Genomic DNA, 18,629 nt, shown 5'->3' on the forward strand with positions numbered 1-18,629 from the left:
ATGATTTAATGTTAAATGAAAAAGACTTTACAAAATAGGACAACCTATGCAATCTTCTGTTTATGAAAATAAAAGAATGTATGTACATAAGGGGATGAGAGGGAAGGATATATAAACGTATTCACTTTGGGATTATGGGTGATTTTTCTTTGTGCTAATCTGTATTTGCTACAGTGCCTGTGTGTTTCCTCTTCAAAGAGATGTTATTTTGTTAAATCTAAAAAGAAAGTTTATCAGGAGCAAATAGTTTACAAACTATGAATTTTCTTTTTGTAGGCCCAGTCGGTACCTCCTTTTCGACCTGGTGCAGTACGTCTTCGCTATGGCTCACAGACCATTCCTGCCGTACCCTCTGCCACATTTTGCCTATCAGTAAGTAAAATGCTTCTTCTTGTGTCTTCTAAAATAGAGCTAACTCGATACATTTGTTTGGGATGCTCTCACTTCCGACTATAGGGAGTATGTTCATTACAGTGGAGTTTCTGAATCTCTAAACAGGAGGTGCTCCTGATGTCTCGATGTTAGTCTAGCACAGAGCCAGAGGTGTGTAAGAAAGGAAGTGTGCATTGGTGTGGAGGAGAAGAACAATGTGTGTTGAGAGGTTAAACCTATAATTCTTCAAATTCTCTCCTTGGGAACCACTTAGTTAATTTGGAGAAGTGTCTTGCTTGGTAGGTTGTGTAAGGGAGCAATGAGATTTCCTTCTGTTCCATACACACACCCAGACATGGGAAGGGGATCCTTCTTTATTAAACCAGTCTGATCATGTAGTTACGGGGAAGGGGAAGGAGCCAGGTTGATTTGGCCTTGTGGTTGCCTTATCTTCTTTCTTTTCACCCTGCCTCTTGGTTCACTTCTTCCCCTTTGCAGGTTTAGGATCTCAGAATTATCAGGGAGACTTTCACATCCATCACATCACATCTGCCAGAGATTGACTTTAAAAAATTTTTATTTTTTATTTTATTATTTTTAGAGAGCATGTGAATGAGGGAGACAGGCAGAGGGAGAGAAAGAATCTTTTTTTTTTTTTTTTTTTTACAAATAGTTTATTGTCAAATTAGTTTCCACATAACACTCAGTGCTCATCCCCACAAGTGTCCTCCTCCATGCCCATCCCCCCCTCCCCCCCACATCCATCAGTCCTCAGTTTTTGTCAGCATGCAAGAGTCTCTCATGGTTTGCCTCTCTCCCTTTCCCCCACCATTTCCGCCCTTCTTCTCCCCCTTGTTCCTCCGTCAAGTTCCTCCTAATCCTCCTATACGTGCAAACATATGATATTTGTCCTTCTCTGCCTGACTTATTTCGCTCAGCATAACACAAGGGAGAGAAAGAATCTTAAGCAGGCTTCCCGCTCAATGTGGAGCCCAACACAGGTATCAATCCCATGACCTGGGATCATGACCTGAGCCCAAATCAAGAGTCAGACGCTCAACTGACTGAGCCACCCAGGCTCCCCATGTTCAAGATCGACTTATAAACCAACGTGGCAGTTCACTCCTGCATTCATCAAGGAAATATTTATCAAATGCCTCCTCTGTCTTAGGCAGTGCACTAAGGACTCAAGATATTATACTAAACTCTCAGAAAGCTTGTGATCAAACAGAGGTGTCAGAAAAGTAGAATGCAGTGTGATGGTAATTTTTACTGAGAGTGTTCTGTTTTGCAAGCTGTCTACTTCACTCTCATTTGGTCCTCCGTGACTGACGTTGGTAGGGAAGAGCACTCAGTGTATGTGAAGGAGGAGGGTGGAGGACTGGGCACGAGGAATACCTCCACTTGAAGGACCTGCAGAGGGATATTTACCAGGAGGCCCCAAATGAGTAATCAGACTTTGAAGTGAAAAAAAGAGAGCATTTGGAAGCCTAGATACCGAAAGGGAAGGAGGTGTTTTAAGGAGGAAACGACTGTTTCAGGAAGGGAACCATGGCTGTTCACATCTGTATCTCCTGGACCTAGAACAGTACTTGGCACACAGGAGGTACTCTGTCAGTATTTGTATGATGAAATGCTGCAGAAAAGTCCCATGAGGTGAAGGACTTAAAAGTGTCCCCTGGGGTTGGTAGTGAGGTCATTTGTGACAGTGGCTTCAGTGCAGGACAGGGTGACAGCCAGATTGCCGGGTGCTGCCTCCTCAGCGATGCGTGAAATTGAGTTACTTTGAGCTGGAGTTGGCGTATGCGCGTGGAGCGGCCCACTGGGGACACGGAAACAGACAACAGAGGTTGTCTGTCAGCATAGAAGCAGAGCACGGAGAGTCGAAGGTTTGTCATGGAGTTTTAGTTAAGCTGTGGTAGCCCAGTAAAGTACCCTTTTATGCCACTGGGACACGTTGTCTGGAATCTGAGGTTTTATATGTTCCTGGAGAAATTTTGGCCAATCTTCAGCTTCCTTTTTCATTTTTTTATGCTCATTGGAATGATGTTTTTGTTTTTAAAAAGCTCTGGAACCCTGTGTTCTGTGACCCATGAAAGACCCCCTGGGTCAATCAGATAAAAGCAGAGCTGGTCTGGCTGTACCGATGGGCAATACTCCGAGCGTGGAGTTCCAGCCGTTGCCCCCCAGTTCTCTGTGGGGGCCCTAAGGGATTCCTGGGGGACCTCGATGCTATCTGAAACCCACTGCCCTGAGTGTACTTGACAGGAACTCAGTGGCAGATAAGGAGAGCTCTGTTTTGGCTAAGAGTGGAGAGATGGCACTAATTGAGGCAGGCAGCTCTCTTGCCTTGGGTTTTATGTTGGCTTCCTGGTTTGAATCCTATATCTTCTCCTTACTTTTGAATGTTTTTGGTTCCCTTGGCAGGGGGGTGGGGGCTGCTTTTAAGGATTACAGTTTATATCTAGCATACTCCTTGGCTTACCCCACATTCTTAACAGAAAACTATGTGAATATCTGAGGTTTAAATTAGATTAGCTAAGTTAAATTAGATCTGAAGTTGGATAGATTTTGTTTGCTTTGTTGGTAGTAATGGCTTTATTTTAGCTTTCATTTGTTCAGATTTGTTGTTTCCTTCATGGAGAGCAGGGAGCCCCATGAGTTACGGCAGTCAGGCTGGGGTAGCTTGAAAGGGAAGGGAACCTCACAGGTGCCAGGATGTTAGTTATTTTCTTTAAAAACCAAAAAAATAAACACAAAACACAAAAAATCAGTGAACTCCTGCCTCTACAGCAGCTTCTCTCCTTGTGCTTTTTCAAGGCTAGCTTGAGTATTGGCTGTGGAGATGCTTACCACATGTGCCCTATTTATTCCTTTTTCCAGATGGGTAGCACGACTCTTTGAAATGACTCCATTTGAGCCCTGGACAACGAGGGATAAAGTGGAGCGGGTGAGTATGAGTGTGGTGAACATCTGCCGGGTGGGCAGGTACCAGGCAGAGAGCTGCAGAGGTGGAGGAGTTAGAACTGACTTTTGTTTGCTTGCTGGTGTGGATTATCTTCGTGCTCTTGTCCATCATCCTGTCTGAGGCCAGCCCGCAGCTTGGACCCTTCCTGTACTTCAGCCTCAGCTGCTCCAGCGCCTGCGTCTTCCCCTGGCTTCTCTGGGACGGGCTCCGATTTCCTTCTCTGCTGGAGCATTCCCAACAGCGCACAAACATGCCTTCAGTGCTACATGTTTTAAAGGCAAAACCCTCCCTTCCCCCATGTCCCTTCTAGCTACCATCTTACTTGTCTGGGCCCTTTTATTTGTAGCCCTTCAGAAGGGCTGTCTCTTCCTGCTGTTAACTTCAGCCTTCCTTTAACCTACTCCATTCAGGGTTTTTTTTGTGTTTCTCCCCCCAAACTGCTCTTTGCAAGATTACCTATGATCACCCCTTCTCTCCTTGAACCCCTGGCTGCCAATCTGTTTCCTGGCCAATTCCACGTTCACCTGCTTTTCCTCCTCTCACTAGGCCATGCTTTTCAGTTTCCCTTCCTGATTTACCCTCTTCTCCCTGATCTGTACACGTTAGGGGACCCACGAGCTCTGTCCTCAGCCCTTTGTATTTTTGCCCATTCTCTGAGCGACCTTTAGCTCGTCCCATGCTCCAGTAGCTGTCTGTAAGCTCGTGGCCGCATCTTTATTTCCAGCCTTGGATTGTGCCCCCACCCTACCCAGCTGCAGACTCTTTCGTCTATTTGGGTATATTACAGTTTTCTGAGACTGAACGTGTCCACGAATAGAACTGCAAACCCACTTCTTCCCTGGCTTTCCTCATCTTAATTAAGAAGAGCACTCTTCTCTCTGTTACTCAAGAAACCTAGGAATTCTCCCCTGATTTATTCCTTTCTCTTTCTGGATCTAAACCAGTATTGTTCAATATAACTCTCTGCAGTGATGGAAATGGTTTAGAATCTACAGTGTTCAAAACATAGCCTCTAGCAACATGTGACTGTTGAACATTTGAAATATGGCTAATGCAGCTGCAGAAATAAGATTTGAAGTTTATTTAATTTTAATTAATTTAAGTATAAATGAAGATTACCACACTTGTCCAGTGGCTACTGTGTTGGGCAGCACAGCTGTAGACCATCAACAAGTATTATTCAGGCAGCCATCAAAATATACGCCAACTGGCACTACGCCTGCCTCTCCCTGCTCCTGTGTTTTCGACTTTTTATGCTGAAAACGTGTGTAATAGTTGTGAACATTTTCATCTTACAGAAAGGTAAGAAAGGTCTCCACTCTGCCCACTGTAATCCAAGTGGGTTGACTATTTCTCTCTCATTCTTTTTTAGTTTTTAAATATTTTTTTAAAGTTTATTTACTTATTTTGAGAGAGAGAAATTCCCAAACAGGTTCAGAGAGAGACAGAGAGAATCCTAAGCAGGCTCCACACTGTCAGGATAGAGCTTGATGTAGGGCTTGAACTCAAAAAGCATGAGATCATGATCTGAGCTGAAACCAAGAGTTGGGTGCTTAACCGACAGAGCCACCCAGGTGCCCCTCTTTTCTCAGTCTCTTGACCAGTCTGGCTGCCCCTCGCCCCTCTACAGTGAGATGGACTCCTGAGCTCTGGCTCTTCCCATCTTGCTGCCTCCCATGCTAGTCTTCCTCACTGTGTGTAGAAGTGCTTCTAGGGAGGACACGAAATAAAATGAAAGTACTATACTGTCTCTGCCTTTGAAGGCCCATTGACCTTTTCTCAATCAGAATAGCCAGATTATCCTCTGAATGTTAACTAAAACTTAAAATGTAGACAAGACGAGAAAACAGTCTTCAAGAAACAGTTGTGAATGGGCAGGCATTATCCTTCCCTCTGACATGCTGATCTGATCGGACTGGGGGACTGACTCTCAGAACACTTCAGCGTATCTTATGGTGATGTGCCTCTTACACTGATAATGGAGCCGGTGTTGATACAGTAGGCCGAATGGCGTTTGGATTTGGTTTGGAGGCTACCTCACAGCCCTCCAATAAAAGAATTTCAGACTTTGTGGGGTGGGTGAAGGAGTGTGCTGCTTTATATGCAGATTGATTCTCTTCATACGCTTTTAGATAGTCTGGGATCGTGGAAGTCTTCAGCTCATTCTCCTTCCCTACAAACAAGATGGGTTTGGTGTTTTAGATCTATGGTGAGAATCAGTCTACCAGACTAAGTATAGAAGGAGCACAAAGTTAATGGATTATCTCTTAATGAGCAAGGAACAAACGCTAATTATCTCTTGAATTCAGGAGTGAAAAATGGAAGCAGAAAGGAGAATTGGGGAATAGGCTAGTTCTGCGTTAGCCCCTATTTTATTTTCTCCCTGAACCTCCTATTGTAAAGCTGCCCTTTCAATGGTGGCTTGCGCTTCTCTATTGCAGATTGATTTCTGTTTCAGTCTGCAGAATGGCTCATCTAGAGCCACTGTGTTGCGCTCGTGGGTTGTGCTGGGGACCTTTGAGCTGCTATTTGGTGACCTTGTCCTTTTTTTCCCCCTTATACTCTTTCTCTGTGGTCTACTTTCAGTGGGGTCCAGGAATCAAAAACAGCCACATATCCTTTGAAAACAAATCATGGTAATGGGTCTCAGGCCAGCTCGAGTGTTGAAGTGTTTGTGGGATAGCACTTCGTGTCTGGGTCAGTTTTCATTGTTCTCTGTGGTTCTGTCTATTCAAAGCTTCACGTAACAGACATGGTATTGCCACACCTGCCCGGCTTGGAGGACCTTGGAATTCAGGCAACACCCCTGGAACTCAAGGCCATTGAGGTGCTGCGACGCCATCGTACATTCCGCTGGCTGTCATCTGAAATTGAAGACGTGAAGCCGGCCAAGACTGTCAACTTCTAGCGGCCTCTGAGTTGCCCTGGGGTTTTGGTGTTGGTTGGGTCACCTGGCAAGCGACAAGCCCACTTTCTTCAGAGAACCCTGTATATAGTGAATATGGTCCCTCTATTAAACCATCTGAGGTTAAATTCTGCTGTAGCTCTTTCTTTCTTGGTTTATAAAATGAATTCAGTCATTTAGAATTTGAATACAATTTCTCTAAATAGATGTATTTAATGACATGTATGTTATTTATTCTCTGAAATATGGAGGGATTTGAATTTCTCTCGGTCACGCTATTTCTGGCATACGAAGACAAGGACCCCTTTTAAATGTCAAGATATTGTGATATCCCCAATTCATACGTGATTGTCTTTTAATATCCATTAATTGAGAAGATATATAGGGTCCCATAACTAACCTGAACTTAATCCACAAAGTTTTTTAAAAAAATATATCTTAATGACATCTATATGCACTTAAAAATAGTCCATATATGTAAAAACATTGTCTGTAGATGTTCTCAAACTGGTGGTGGTAATTCCACAGTCCTCTGCTTGGATCTGAACTCCCTGAGGCCTCTGTCCCGCTGCTTTTGCACATCTAGATGATTTTAGATCCATGTTTGTGGATCCATCTTTTTCCTTGCAGAGGAAGTGCCACGGCCTCTCTTCAGTAATGCCTATGCTTAAGGATTAGAACTTTTTACATAAGTTGTTAATATTGCAGCCAAGATCCAGATGAACAGTTGGTGTAGTGTGAGCAAATCCCTCCATGCAGTAGGATTAAGAACTCCTGTAATTTGTGGTGAAGCCAACACATTGCCACTTTAGGCGACCCAAGGTTGGTCACTGTGTCCCCTTGCAGTGTGGCCCCTTGATCTGTAGGAGGGGAATGTCCGTGAAAATCCTGTTCAGTTCTGGCAACACCCATCTCATCCTCACAGAGTAAGGTACATGGGAGTTGAAGGTGAGTTCTCTACCTGCCCTCTACATGCTCCAGAATCTTTTGTCCCCAAAGAAGTCTGCTATTCAGGTGTGGTCATGGACCAGCAGCATCAGTAACACCTGGGAGCTCATTAGGAATACAGAGTACCAAGCCCTACTTTAGACCTGCTGGATCAGGAGCTGCATTTTAGAAAGGTCCCTTGGAGACTTGTACGCACACTGGTGGAAAGGCACTGCATCGGAGTGGTGCCATTCCTGTTACTCAGGTGGCTGAGCCCCACCCAGACCGAAACCGGAATCTCAAGAGAAAATGCCCAGCAATTTTGCTAAACATGCCAGTTTATTCTCCTGCATGGTAATGTGTGAGAGTCGTGTTCTAGGGAAAGAAGCCCAATTCCAAGCTTCACTCTTTGTCTTCAGCTAAGATAACTTGTTAGTTTGGAGGATACCCTGTTTGGTCACAAGCCAGTCGATAGGCACACAGATGGGTAGGTGTGATCTGAAAAGAAATCATAATTCCATAATGTACAGCGTCGTTTCTTACAGAACCTGCGTGTTCCAGCAGCACTGTTTCTCGTCTCTGGAATAAGTCATGGTGCCATATACTTGCTTTCTCTAAAACTGTAATTCAGCCGGGGTAGTTTTTCTTTCCTGTCATACCCAGTGCCTCTTTTTATATTTTCTAATGCATCCTTTATTATCCTGATGTGAAAGTCATTACTACTCATGTAACGTGATCAAAATATAATTCCCTATCTAATAACAAACAAGAAATGAAAGTAGGACACCATAAGATAACACATACTCCAATATACTTAGGTGTGCACAGCCATACCGAAGGCACTGTGAAGTCATCAGCTGCTTGCATCCACTGGGCAGCCACAATGGCATAAATATAAACTGGCCTCACCCGAGGGGCAGGAGTTGTATTGCCCACTGAGATACTGTGAGCACCGTCTCCATTCGTGATATCAGCTTCCGTATTTAGCAAACACCTTGTAAAGTTCAGAACAGAACACAATATAATGCCTTCCTAAATTTAGATGGTAATTGCATTCTTAGAAAATGCAGCGTATGTTAACCCTCAGACCTATAAAACAGAGTTAGAGTCTAAGTTCAGATGATTACAAATGTGTTTTGGGAAGGCACGTGAGATGTGTTTCAACTCTTCACTTGTGTGTTCTGACTCACTGTGGCAAGCCTGCCACTCCTGATTTGTGGCCCTAAACATTCATGGTGCCCCTCAGTCAGTGTGATAACCAGACGTATCCACAGCTTTCCCCAGGTGCCTCTAGCAGGCTTTACCACTATTGCCATGATCTGTGGACATGTTTGAAAAATATGTTGTAATCTTGCCTTGGGGGTCAAGGAATGGGTTTAGGCAAGATGATGATGGTTTAATTTAAAAGTCTGAAACCCCATTTGAGCAGAAGTACAGTATTTCCGTCACTTCTCTGCCAGTTGTGCAACACAAGCACCTTACATTGTCTGTTGGCTTTTCTATCAGGTAGGCCCAGGGCACACGTGGCTCACACTTCTCACTTGACTTCTGACTTTCTTCCCCTGTAGTACACTCCTCAGAAGAGTGTACATTTGAAGTTCAGAATGCAAAAAGCGCCCATAGCACCTCGGGTGCTGACTCTAGCTAGACCAATTAAAAGAATAGACTTGTTAGTTGTGGTTCGCCACAAATTAGAACAGTAACCAAACTTCTATGGGTGATTTTACTGGGTTTCACTGCCTGGTCATCCAACCCCTCTAATACTGTTCCTTGGTTTGGGCCGCCCTCCTTTGCTTGTTCTCTTGTACTTCTTCCTTAGATAGTGCAGTTTCTCTTTAATCTTCCTTGGCTCCTAGTTATCTTGTTTGCTTAGTCTGGGTTGCCTGGCATTGCTCCTCAGCTCCAAATCAAAATGCCACAACAGCCAACTGACCACGAAGGATATGTCCGGTGGGCCTCCATAAAATAAATGACAACCAGGCAGCACTTTCCTGATCCTTCTACGTGAAGTCAAACTACCTTCTTTTTCTCCATTGCTTATCTCCTTTCCAGATTCTATGTTCTCTGTCCCTTAGAGAAGATAGCCTTTTTACTCTTCTTAAATTGTTCCCAAGAAGCTCCACTTGGATTCTGGTGACTTGTTCCCATGGGACAGCTTATGTCCATGTCTATCACATGCATATTGTCTCCTCAGCTGAAATAAGTCCAAAGTCCCACCATTAAATTAAGATTTTCACCCTTTCAACTAGTAACATAGAAAGTAAGGGAAGATGAAGTCCCTGACTCTCCCCAGCTGTGTGAACTTGAGCATTCAGCCCTTTCTAGGTTGTCACTATTCCCTCCCTCAACCATGTAAATAGGTTGTGGTGAAGATTCCTTGAGAGTGTATAGATAAATCGCATATTGCAGTCCTGGCAGAGAGCAGATGATATCAGCTGCTGTCTAACAGCCTTCTGGACCCTCTTGTGCTAGATGATGGGGATATAGGGATGCTTTCCACTCAAGGAATTCATAGTTTAGTGGCAGGAAACAGACTTAGAAGTAGTAATTATTGTACCTCAATATTGAGTTTTAGGTTTCTAGGAGGGCAGTTTATCAGTATAGAAATTTTCAAATTATGTAATTTATTGAAATAACTAATTTTTAAACTTTTATATTCAACACAATTATAAATTTACTGAATTTCACAATTGATTTTAAGAAGTTCTTACAATTTTGTTACTTAAATTTCCTTAAATAGTTAAACTAATTTAAAAAAATAATTTCAGGGGCACCTGAGTGGCTTAGTTAAGCATTCAACTCTTGATTTCGGCTTAGGTTTCATCTCACAGTTCATGGATTGAACCCCATGTCAGGCTCTGTGCTGACAGCATGGAATCTGCTTGGGATTCTCTCTCTGCCCCTCCCTACTTGCTCTGTCTCTCTCAAAATAAATAAATTCTTAAAAACTTTAAATGAAAACAATAATAAATTAATTTTGTAATTTAATAAATTATTTTTTTCTGTTAAGTTTTATAACTTAAGTTTTGCAATATACAGAAACCTTTCCATGTATTTGAATAAATCTAGTAAAGCTAATTAATTATATAAATACTAATATTAAAGTCTGGTAATCATGATACTCTTTATAAACTTTTCAACTTAAAAACCAAAGTCTAAATTAATAAAATACACATTTGAAACTAGAATCATAAGACAATCAGACTCCAAAATGCTAAATCCTTTAATCTTACAAATACTTTTCATACTAAATATGCCCAGGCTATTCCCAAATTAGACATAGAATATTAATTAAGGTTTGAATGACCTCATTCTGTATATTTAGTTTTAAGTCCTTTAGAGGTGGAAGACGTTTACCAACTAAGAAGGCAATTATAATATCCCAAGCTTTTTGCAATTCCTTTTTCAGTGCATGGAGATTGCAGGTGATCAGGGATGGTGCCCTGGGCTCAAGATCTGGGACACTTGTATCCAGGGTGGTTCTGTTCATGGTAAAGAGGGATAAGGTGAGTGTTCATTTCTAGGAGTTTTGTTTTTTTTTTGTTGTTGAGACTTCAAATCATGCTCTCACAGGGGTGCACTCAGAGCCCCTGTTCTCTGGATTCAGGCTGCATGTGACCTGATCATCGCAACTGATTTCAGCCCACAAGACTATAAACCCATCCTATATGTCATTACATTGTCATTTATAATTTACCTACACATCATTACACCTCTGTAATACAACAAATCTATATACCTTCTGATCCTACTCCAAATTCCTTTCATGTTCTTCATGGCCTTCCTGTACATCTCCCTCAGCTTTGCCTTGCTCTAAGGTCACCTCACATACTTTACCCTAATGACAAATGTAAACTCTATAATGGAAGCATATATGGAGATCTATGTGGCGAGCTCTGGGATTATGAAGAAAAGGCTATTTCTAAAAGGATTGGAAAAATTCCACAGAAAATGGATTTTAAAGCTGCTTTGATAACCAGGAGAACCATGTGAATGTGCATATGAGTTTGTTGTATGCGTGTTTGGGTGAGGAGGAAGCAGCCTCTTGGCATGAAGAGAAGAGCATGAGCAAATGCACTGGGGCATAGAGAGTAGGTAGTTCTTAGTGGGAGGCAGAGTCCATGTGTGGGGAGAGGAGAGGGGCAGGGAGTAAAACCTTTACCTTGAAGGTTTAGCAGGTTAAGCTCTGTACAAACTTGGGTTCAAATATGAACTCTAACACTTCTCAGCTGGAGATTTGGACAAATCACCTAACCTCTCTTTCTTAGTCTCAATTTCCTTGTCCATAATGGAGATGATGATGGTAATACCTACAAATAACTATATCATAGGATGGTAAGGAGGAATTAAGTGAGATAATACATGTAAAATGTTGAACATGGCCCATAGTAAGCACTAAGTAAAAATTAGCTATGGTCATTTAAGTAGGAAATACCATGGCTGTCTTAGTCCATGCATTTGTTTCCTGACTTCATAAGTAATGGCTGCCTTTCCTGAGGGAAGGAGTAATCCCTGTTTTCCAAACACTGGAAACAGGGGCTTAGAGAAGGTGAAGTGCCACATTAGTAAGTAACTGAGCTGGGTTTCTGATCTATCTGGCTACAGAACTGGAGACTTGTTCCAGGAAAGATTTAAGGATGCTCAGGAGAAATGGATGTGGGCAGATTTATGTTCTAGAAGGCTATGGAGTGAGTGGGAAATGTAGGGAATGGACGGCATATTTGAAGAAGCCTCTCTGGTGAAGGAAAGACCTGAGAGAGAATGAGCAACAGCAAGACTGAAGTTTGAAAGGTATTAAATAGAGGAAATTCAAACCTTGAGGGAGATTTTATTTGAAAAGATTTTTGCAAGGAAGGGAAAGAGACTATTGTAATCAGAGAGAGACCAGAGTTAAGTCTGAGCTCAATTCTGCTGAAGCAGAGTGGGGAGGGTTCTAAAGGGCTGGGGTGAGCTGGAGGAGAAGTCCTGGGGGACATTAGGCCATCTGGAATTCTGTGAGACCTGGGATGAAAAGAGGTCATAGGTCATCTGTGTTTGTCCATTGGCTTTATCCTAAGGGAAAATAAACTCTTCTTAAATTTCTGCCTCATTCTTTTTTTAAAATTTTTTAAATGTTTTATTTATTTCTGAGAGAGAGAGACAGCATGAGCAGGGGAGGATCAGAGAGAGAAGGAGATACAGAGTTTGAAGCAGACTCCAGGCTTGAAGCTAGCCGTCAGCACAGAGCCCAACGTGGGGTTCAAACCCATGAACCGTGTGATCATGACCTGAGCCAAAGTCGGACACTTAATCAACTGAGCCACTCAGGCGCCCCAAAAATAAACTGTTCTTAACTATTTGAGAGGAGGTGGTGCTACAGATTGGAGCAAGGTGCCCAAGTTAGGCTTCTAGTCCCCTACAGAGACTGGGATGTAGGACTACTGTCTCCTTGATGATTGCATTTCAAAGGGATGGCTGTCAGGTCCTTGAGAAAGACATTCATGGGTTGTAAAACTGACAAAAGGTTTTTAAAAATATTTATATACATCTCAAAGGGAAATGAAGAAAGACTTTCCAAGATTTCTAAAGAAAATGCTGTAAGGGAGGTTAGGGGCTAGAGTCAGGATAAAGCTTGTCCAAAGTTTAGTCAGGCTGAGGGAGCAGTAAGGACCTCTTGATCAAGAGGTACACAGATGTAAGTCCTTCAAGTGCTGGGGTGATGCCGGCGGAATCTGTGGTACCTGGTCCTGAGGGAGGTGGAAGGGTTGGAACTCCAAGCCCAGATGGGAGATTAGCCTCAAACACCAGGAAAAGTACGTGCTAACCGTAATAGTGGTACAAAAGCGTACATTCAATAAAATCTAGTCCCATTGTATCCAAAGTGCAATGTCAATTTTTGTCTCTCCACTTTTTGTTAAAATCTCAACACTAGAATGTCAACCACCTGAGACCGGGACTTTTTATTTGTCGTATTCTCTGCTACATGCCCGACACACCTAAAACAGTGCTAGCAATCTAGATGGCACACAGTAAATACTTGCTGAATGAATGGGAGAGCCTCACCTTATCCTTAGGTGAAAACTCCATCTGACCCGAACTTGCTTCTGATCTTGTTCACATAATAACGTTTTTTTTTAAGTTTATTTATTTATTTTGAGAGAGACAGAAAACAGCATGAGTGGGGAAGGAGTAGAAAGAGAGGGAGAGAGAGAGAGTCCCAAGTAGGCTCCATGCTGCCAACACAGAGCCCGACGTTGGCCTTGAACTCAGGAAATTGCGAGATCATGATCTGAGTGGAAACCAAGAGTCAGACAACCAACTGAGCCACCCAGGCGCCCCCACATAACAACAATTTAAAGTTTGTAATAAAATCTCAGGGCTCAATTTCACCATGAGGATGCCCAATGTCAGGTAGTAGAAGTCCTAGCTTCGTAACCTAAATCTCTTCTCTGCCCCTCTGCTGGGGTCCAGGAAGATGGTGTGGTTGGCCTTTATTCATCGTGATCCTCACTTAACCAACAGAGATTCTCTTTCCCCCAGGACTGAGCCAATGGTGAGGGAGTCTGGGCGGGGTGTGAAAGGCACAGTCTTAACGGGGAAAGGTCTTTGCTGGCAGATGGATGTCTGGGCCTTCTTGGCAGCAGATGTTTAAAGTTGAATGTTGTGGGGTGCTTTATGAAAGTGATGATGGTTTGCAGTGGTAATTGAAGCTATGAGAGAAGATACTGCAGAAGATAAAATATCATATAATTCAACCACCCGTTAACACCTTAGCACAAATTGAAATAGCTACACCTCACTGATAAGTAAGGACCTGAATGGCCAAATAAGGATGAATAATTTATGGAGTTGATATGTGTGTGTGGAGAGGGGTGTCAGTACTAAGAAATGTGAATTAGGGAGTTTAAGGGAATGTAGAGATTAAAGGGTCTAATCATCACACATTGTAACTGAAGAAACAGAATGAAAACAAGAGAAATGACAGCTCCATAGGATCTGGGTAAGCAAACACTTCTGGGGCCAGGCAGTCCATATATATGATGACGGGAAATGGAAGTGAGGGGAAAATGTGTACTTCCATGGAAAACTGCACTGTCTGGAGTCTGAGCTGTAGAGAGCTCACCCTGCCTGGCTATCTGTTCAGATTCTAAGGAGGCTGTTTCACAACTCTGTAAGATGAGGTAATTGATAGCAGTGCAAAAACAGTATCTGCCCCTAGACATGAGAATTCTGTTCAGCAGAGATTTCAGTGGACTTTCTTCCCGGTTTGCTCCTCCAACGGCACCTTTATTTCAATATTCCTGATTTTGGATTCTCCTTTGGTTGTAATGCCTCACCACTTGACTCATTAATGAATTCGATACAGTCATTAACATGCATTCACTTTTAATCTGTATGAAAGTTGCAATTGTTACCTTTGCTTCAAAATTATTCTCTAACTAAAGGGACTGTACTTACTGGGGGCAGTCCCCATTTGCTTTCTCCAGATGACTATTTCCAGATGGGGATGTTGGTCGGTGTTACTAGCTCTCTGTAGTTTTTCAAGGGAAGCTGAAATTCTAATTTTTGTTCATGTGCAAAACCTCTTTATCTTTAAATATGGATGACTGAATTTTTTTTAAGTGAAAAAAAAATCTCTGTGTGCCCCCAAAATCTCAGTGGCCCAACCTGGCCAGCTGGCCTCCTTGTTGGGTCAGGAAAGCAGGAGAAATCTGGATCCAAGAAGTACCATATGCTGGCCTGAAGCAGACCCAGGACTCCCCCTTCCCACCAACCTGTGAAGCTGTCTGTGTTACAGGACAGCTAGAAGCCAGGGGTCTGAGAACACTTTTCTGCCTGGCGCTGTTTTCCCTACAGCCAGAAACAGCGGGTGTTGGAGGAGGAAAGGAGAGCTGGTCATGCTTTATAATTTTGCTGGGGCCAGCACAAGCCTGAGCTGTGAGATCATCAGGTTCACAAGAAATGTCAGTAGGGAGATCCACTTTTAACAGAGTGGGCTGGGTGGGTTTTCAAAGAAGCTTTCATAACCCACCACCTTCTCCGAATGATTTTTTTTAGTGCCAACTAAAGAAATATTCCTAGGTTCTTTAAAACTAATAACTAGATTCTTTCGAATTATGGGAAACTGGCAGGATTATAAAATGGATAAAAAGCAAAGCTTCTGCACTTCGGAGTTTCCTTAATAAGTTTCATGACCAGAGTGCATAAAACATTCATTTATTCGTCTCAAAAATTACTGACCTCCTACCAAACGTGCCTAGCACCATACTAGAATCTACTTGGCATATCACACACATGTAAGACTGTCTCCCCCTTTCCTCATTTACTCCAATAAATATCACAGGCAAGAAGACCCTGTGTTAGTCTCACAACCACTCTGAGAGGAAACTATTATCTCCTTTGCAGATAAGGAGAAACAAGGTAGATTTACCTAAAAATGTACAGCTGATAAACAAACATGATGATATAAATCATCATATAATTCTAAGTCTAGAGCTCTAAACTTAGATTTTATCATTGTTGGGGGCTCATAATCAGACACTTTGAAATAAACACAAAAAGCAGAATGTATAAACTTCTGACCATTGATAAAAATAAAACAAACCTTTTATTATTTTGGAAAAAATTGTTTAACATTTTTATTTATTATTGAGGGACAGAGAGAAACAGAGCATGAGCATGGGCAGAGAGAGGGGGAGACACAGAATCTGAAGGAGGCTCCAGGCTCTGAGCTGTCAGCACAGAGCCCAATGCAGGGCTCGAACTCACAAACTGTGAGATCATGACCTGAGCTGAAGTCGGATGCTTACCCACCCAGGTACCCCTAAAACAAACCTTTTAATAACCCTGATTCAAATGCCTTCATTGTCTATTGCAAAGTTTTCTATTCATTTCAATTTGGCTGAACTCTCATGATATTTCACACATTGTGCCAGATGCTGGGGAGTCAAAGATAAGAAATTGACACTTCTCTAAAGGAGACCTTCTATCTGGTCTTTTTGTATTTTTGGTTTTTTCCACCCCTCCCCTTAAAATAACCACTTTTTCCCTATTTGGTCTTTTCCCTTTTCTACTCATTCCAAACTTCACTATTGTCAGAGTTTTCCCCTTAACATAGAAACATAGAAACATGAATTTTTATTCCCTTACTTATATTCCCAACTATGAGATCATGACCAGAGCTGAAGTCAGTCACTCAACTGACTAAGCCACCCAGGAGCCCCAAAAGATAATGCCATTCTTTTTAGGTATGTGAACTCTGATGTGACTGTGAACAGTCAGGCAGGAGAGGGTTCAATGCTCATTACTGGCATTCTGGCTGTTGTCAGGACAAGAAGGTATAGATTTGGGAGCTATCAGTGCAGAGGGAAAGCCAAGGAGGAAGAGAAGAGCCCTTGAAACCGGACAGAATCAGGTGACATGACGAGGATGCTGGAAGCCTAATCTAGAGAGAAATTTGCAGAGCACTGGGGGCTTGGCATGGCCATCTTGAATCTTGAATCTTTTCTGCAGAAGCCACTTGGTTCCTTTGCTCTTAATGAAAATGGCAAAGTTCATATTACAACCAGGTGCATAAACACCCTAGAAGCCTAGTTGAAATGTCTGTTGTCCCACTCCCAGGAAAACTGCTCCAGACGTGCAAGGAATTTACCATGATATGAATCACACACACCCAGTTTGGAAATGAGAGTCCATCATGGTGTGATAAAAGGTGTTTTCTCATAAATGACCTCCACACTGTAAGTAATTCTGCAAAGAACTTTCTTAGACACATTGCCCACATTTCTGATGGTCATGATCGAGCCTCATGATGAGCCCTCTGCTGATGACCCAGAACTTGCTCGGGATTCTCTCTCCCTCTCTCAATGTCCCTCCCTCACTTGCACTCTCTGTCTCTCTGTCTCTTTCTCTCAAAATAAATAAATAAACATTAAAAAACTAAGCTATTAAAAAAAAGATTGACAAAACAGAACAGAGAGCTCAGAAATAGATCCACATAGTAAATTGAACTTTGACAAAGAAAAAAAGATAATACAATGAAGAAATAATTTTCAACAAATGGTAGTAGATGGTTAAGTGTTCAACTCTTGGTTTCAATTCAAGTCATGATCTCATGGTTTGTGAGTTCAAGCCCTGCTTTGGGCTCTGTGCTGACAATGTGGATCCTGCTTGGGATTCTCTCTCTCCCTCTCTCTCTTTCTCTGCCCCTCTCCTGCTTGCTCTCTCTCTTTCTCAAAATAAATAAACTTCAAAAATATTTTTAAAAATGGCACTAGAAAAGCTGACCATCCACATGCAAAAAAAAAAAAAAAAGACTATTTACAGAGTTTACATCCATCACAAAAATTAACTCAAACTGAATTATGGACCTAAATATAAAATACAAAACTATAAAACTTCTAGAAGATCCAAGAAAACCTAGATGATCTTGAGTTGGATGATGAATCTTTAAATACAAAACCAAAGGCATGATACTTGAGACAATTGTTAAGCTGGGCTTCATTAAAATTAAAAGCTACTATTCTTCAAAGACAATATCAAGAGAATACAGACTGGAAGAAGAAAATATTTGCAAAAGACACATCTGATAAAGAACTGTTATCCAAAATATACAAATACAGTTAAAACCCAATGGTAAGAAAATTAACAATCCTGTTTAAAAAAATGGACAAAAGAACTGAATAGATAATTCACCAGAGAAGATATACAGATGGTAAATAAGCATCTGAAAAGATACTTCACATCACATGCATTTGGGAATAGCAAATTAAAACAACAGAATACTGCCACACCTATTAGAATAGCTGAGATCTAAATCTTTTAACCTTTTAACCTTTAAACCTTTTAACACCCAATGCTGGTGAGGATGTAGAACAACAGGAACTCTCATTCATTGCTAATGGGAATATAAAATGGCATAGCCACTATGGAAGACAGCGGGCAGTTTCTTAGAAAACTAAGCATAGTGTTTACAAACTAGCCAGTAATCACATTCCTTGATATTCACTGAAACGAGTTAAAATTTCTTCCCACACAAAGACTGGGCATAGATGTGTATAGCAGCTTCATTCACAATTGTCAAAACTTGGAAGCAACCAAGATGTCCTTCAGAAGATGAGTGGATAAACTAAACTACGGTATATCTAACAGTGGAATATTATTCAGCACTAAGAATATCAAGCTAAAGATAGGGAAGAAACTTAAATACATATTACCAAGTAAAAGAAGTCAATCTGAATATGCTTCATAGTATATGACTCCAACCATATGACATTCTGGAAAAGGCAAAAACACGGAGACAGCATAAAGATCAGAGATTGCAATGTTCGGAAGGAGGGAGGGCAGAACACAGAGGATTTTTAGGTCAGTGAAATTATTCTAAATGATACTATAATGGTGGATACATGTCATTCATTATATGTTTGTCAAAATCCATAGAATGTACAACACCAACAGTGAACTTTAGTATTGTTGTGC

The 18,629-nt window shown here is 41.9% G+C and overlaps 1 protein-coding gene across 1 annotated transcript in view; it reads left to right on the forward strand.

Annotated features, from left to right (window-relative positions):
- NDUFA9 (NADH:ubiquinone oxidoreductase subunit A9) overlaps positions 1 to 6,373 on the forward strand; it is a 37,581-nt gene extending 31,208 nt beyond the window's left edge. Inside the window, exons 9-11 of the mRNA XM_039255763.1 lie at positions 277 to 372; positions 3,256 to 3,322; positions 6,078 to 6,373. Of these exons, the coding sequence (XP_039111694.1) occupies positions 277 to 372; positions 3,256 to 3,322; positions 6,078 to 6,248 (334 nt within the window). The 3' untranslated portion in view covers positions 6,249 to 6,373. The remainder of the gene's footprint in view (positions 1 to 276; positions 373 to 3,255; positions 3,323 to 6,077) is intronic.
- Positions 6,374 to 18,629: the final 12,256 nt, after the last annotated feature.

This window comes from Hyaena hyaena, unplaced genomic scaffold (assembly GCF_003009895.1).
Source record: "Hyaena hyaena isolate Hyena2069 unplaced genomic scaffold, ASM300989v1 scaffold_547, whole genome shotgun sequence".
Taxonomy (NCBI): domain Eukaryota; kingdom Metazoa; phylum Chordata; class Mammalia; order Carnivora; family Hyaenidae; genus Hyaena; species Hyaena hyaena.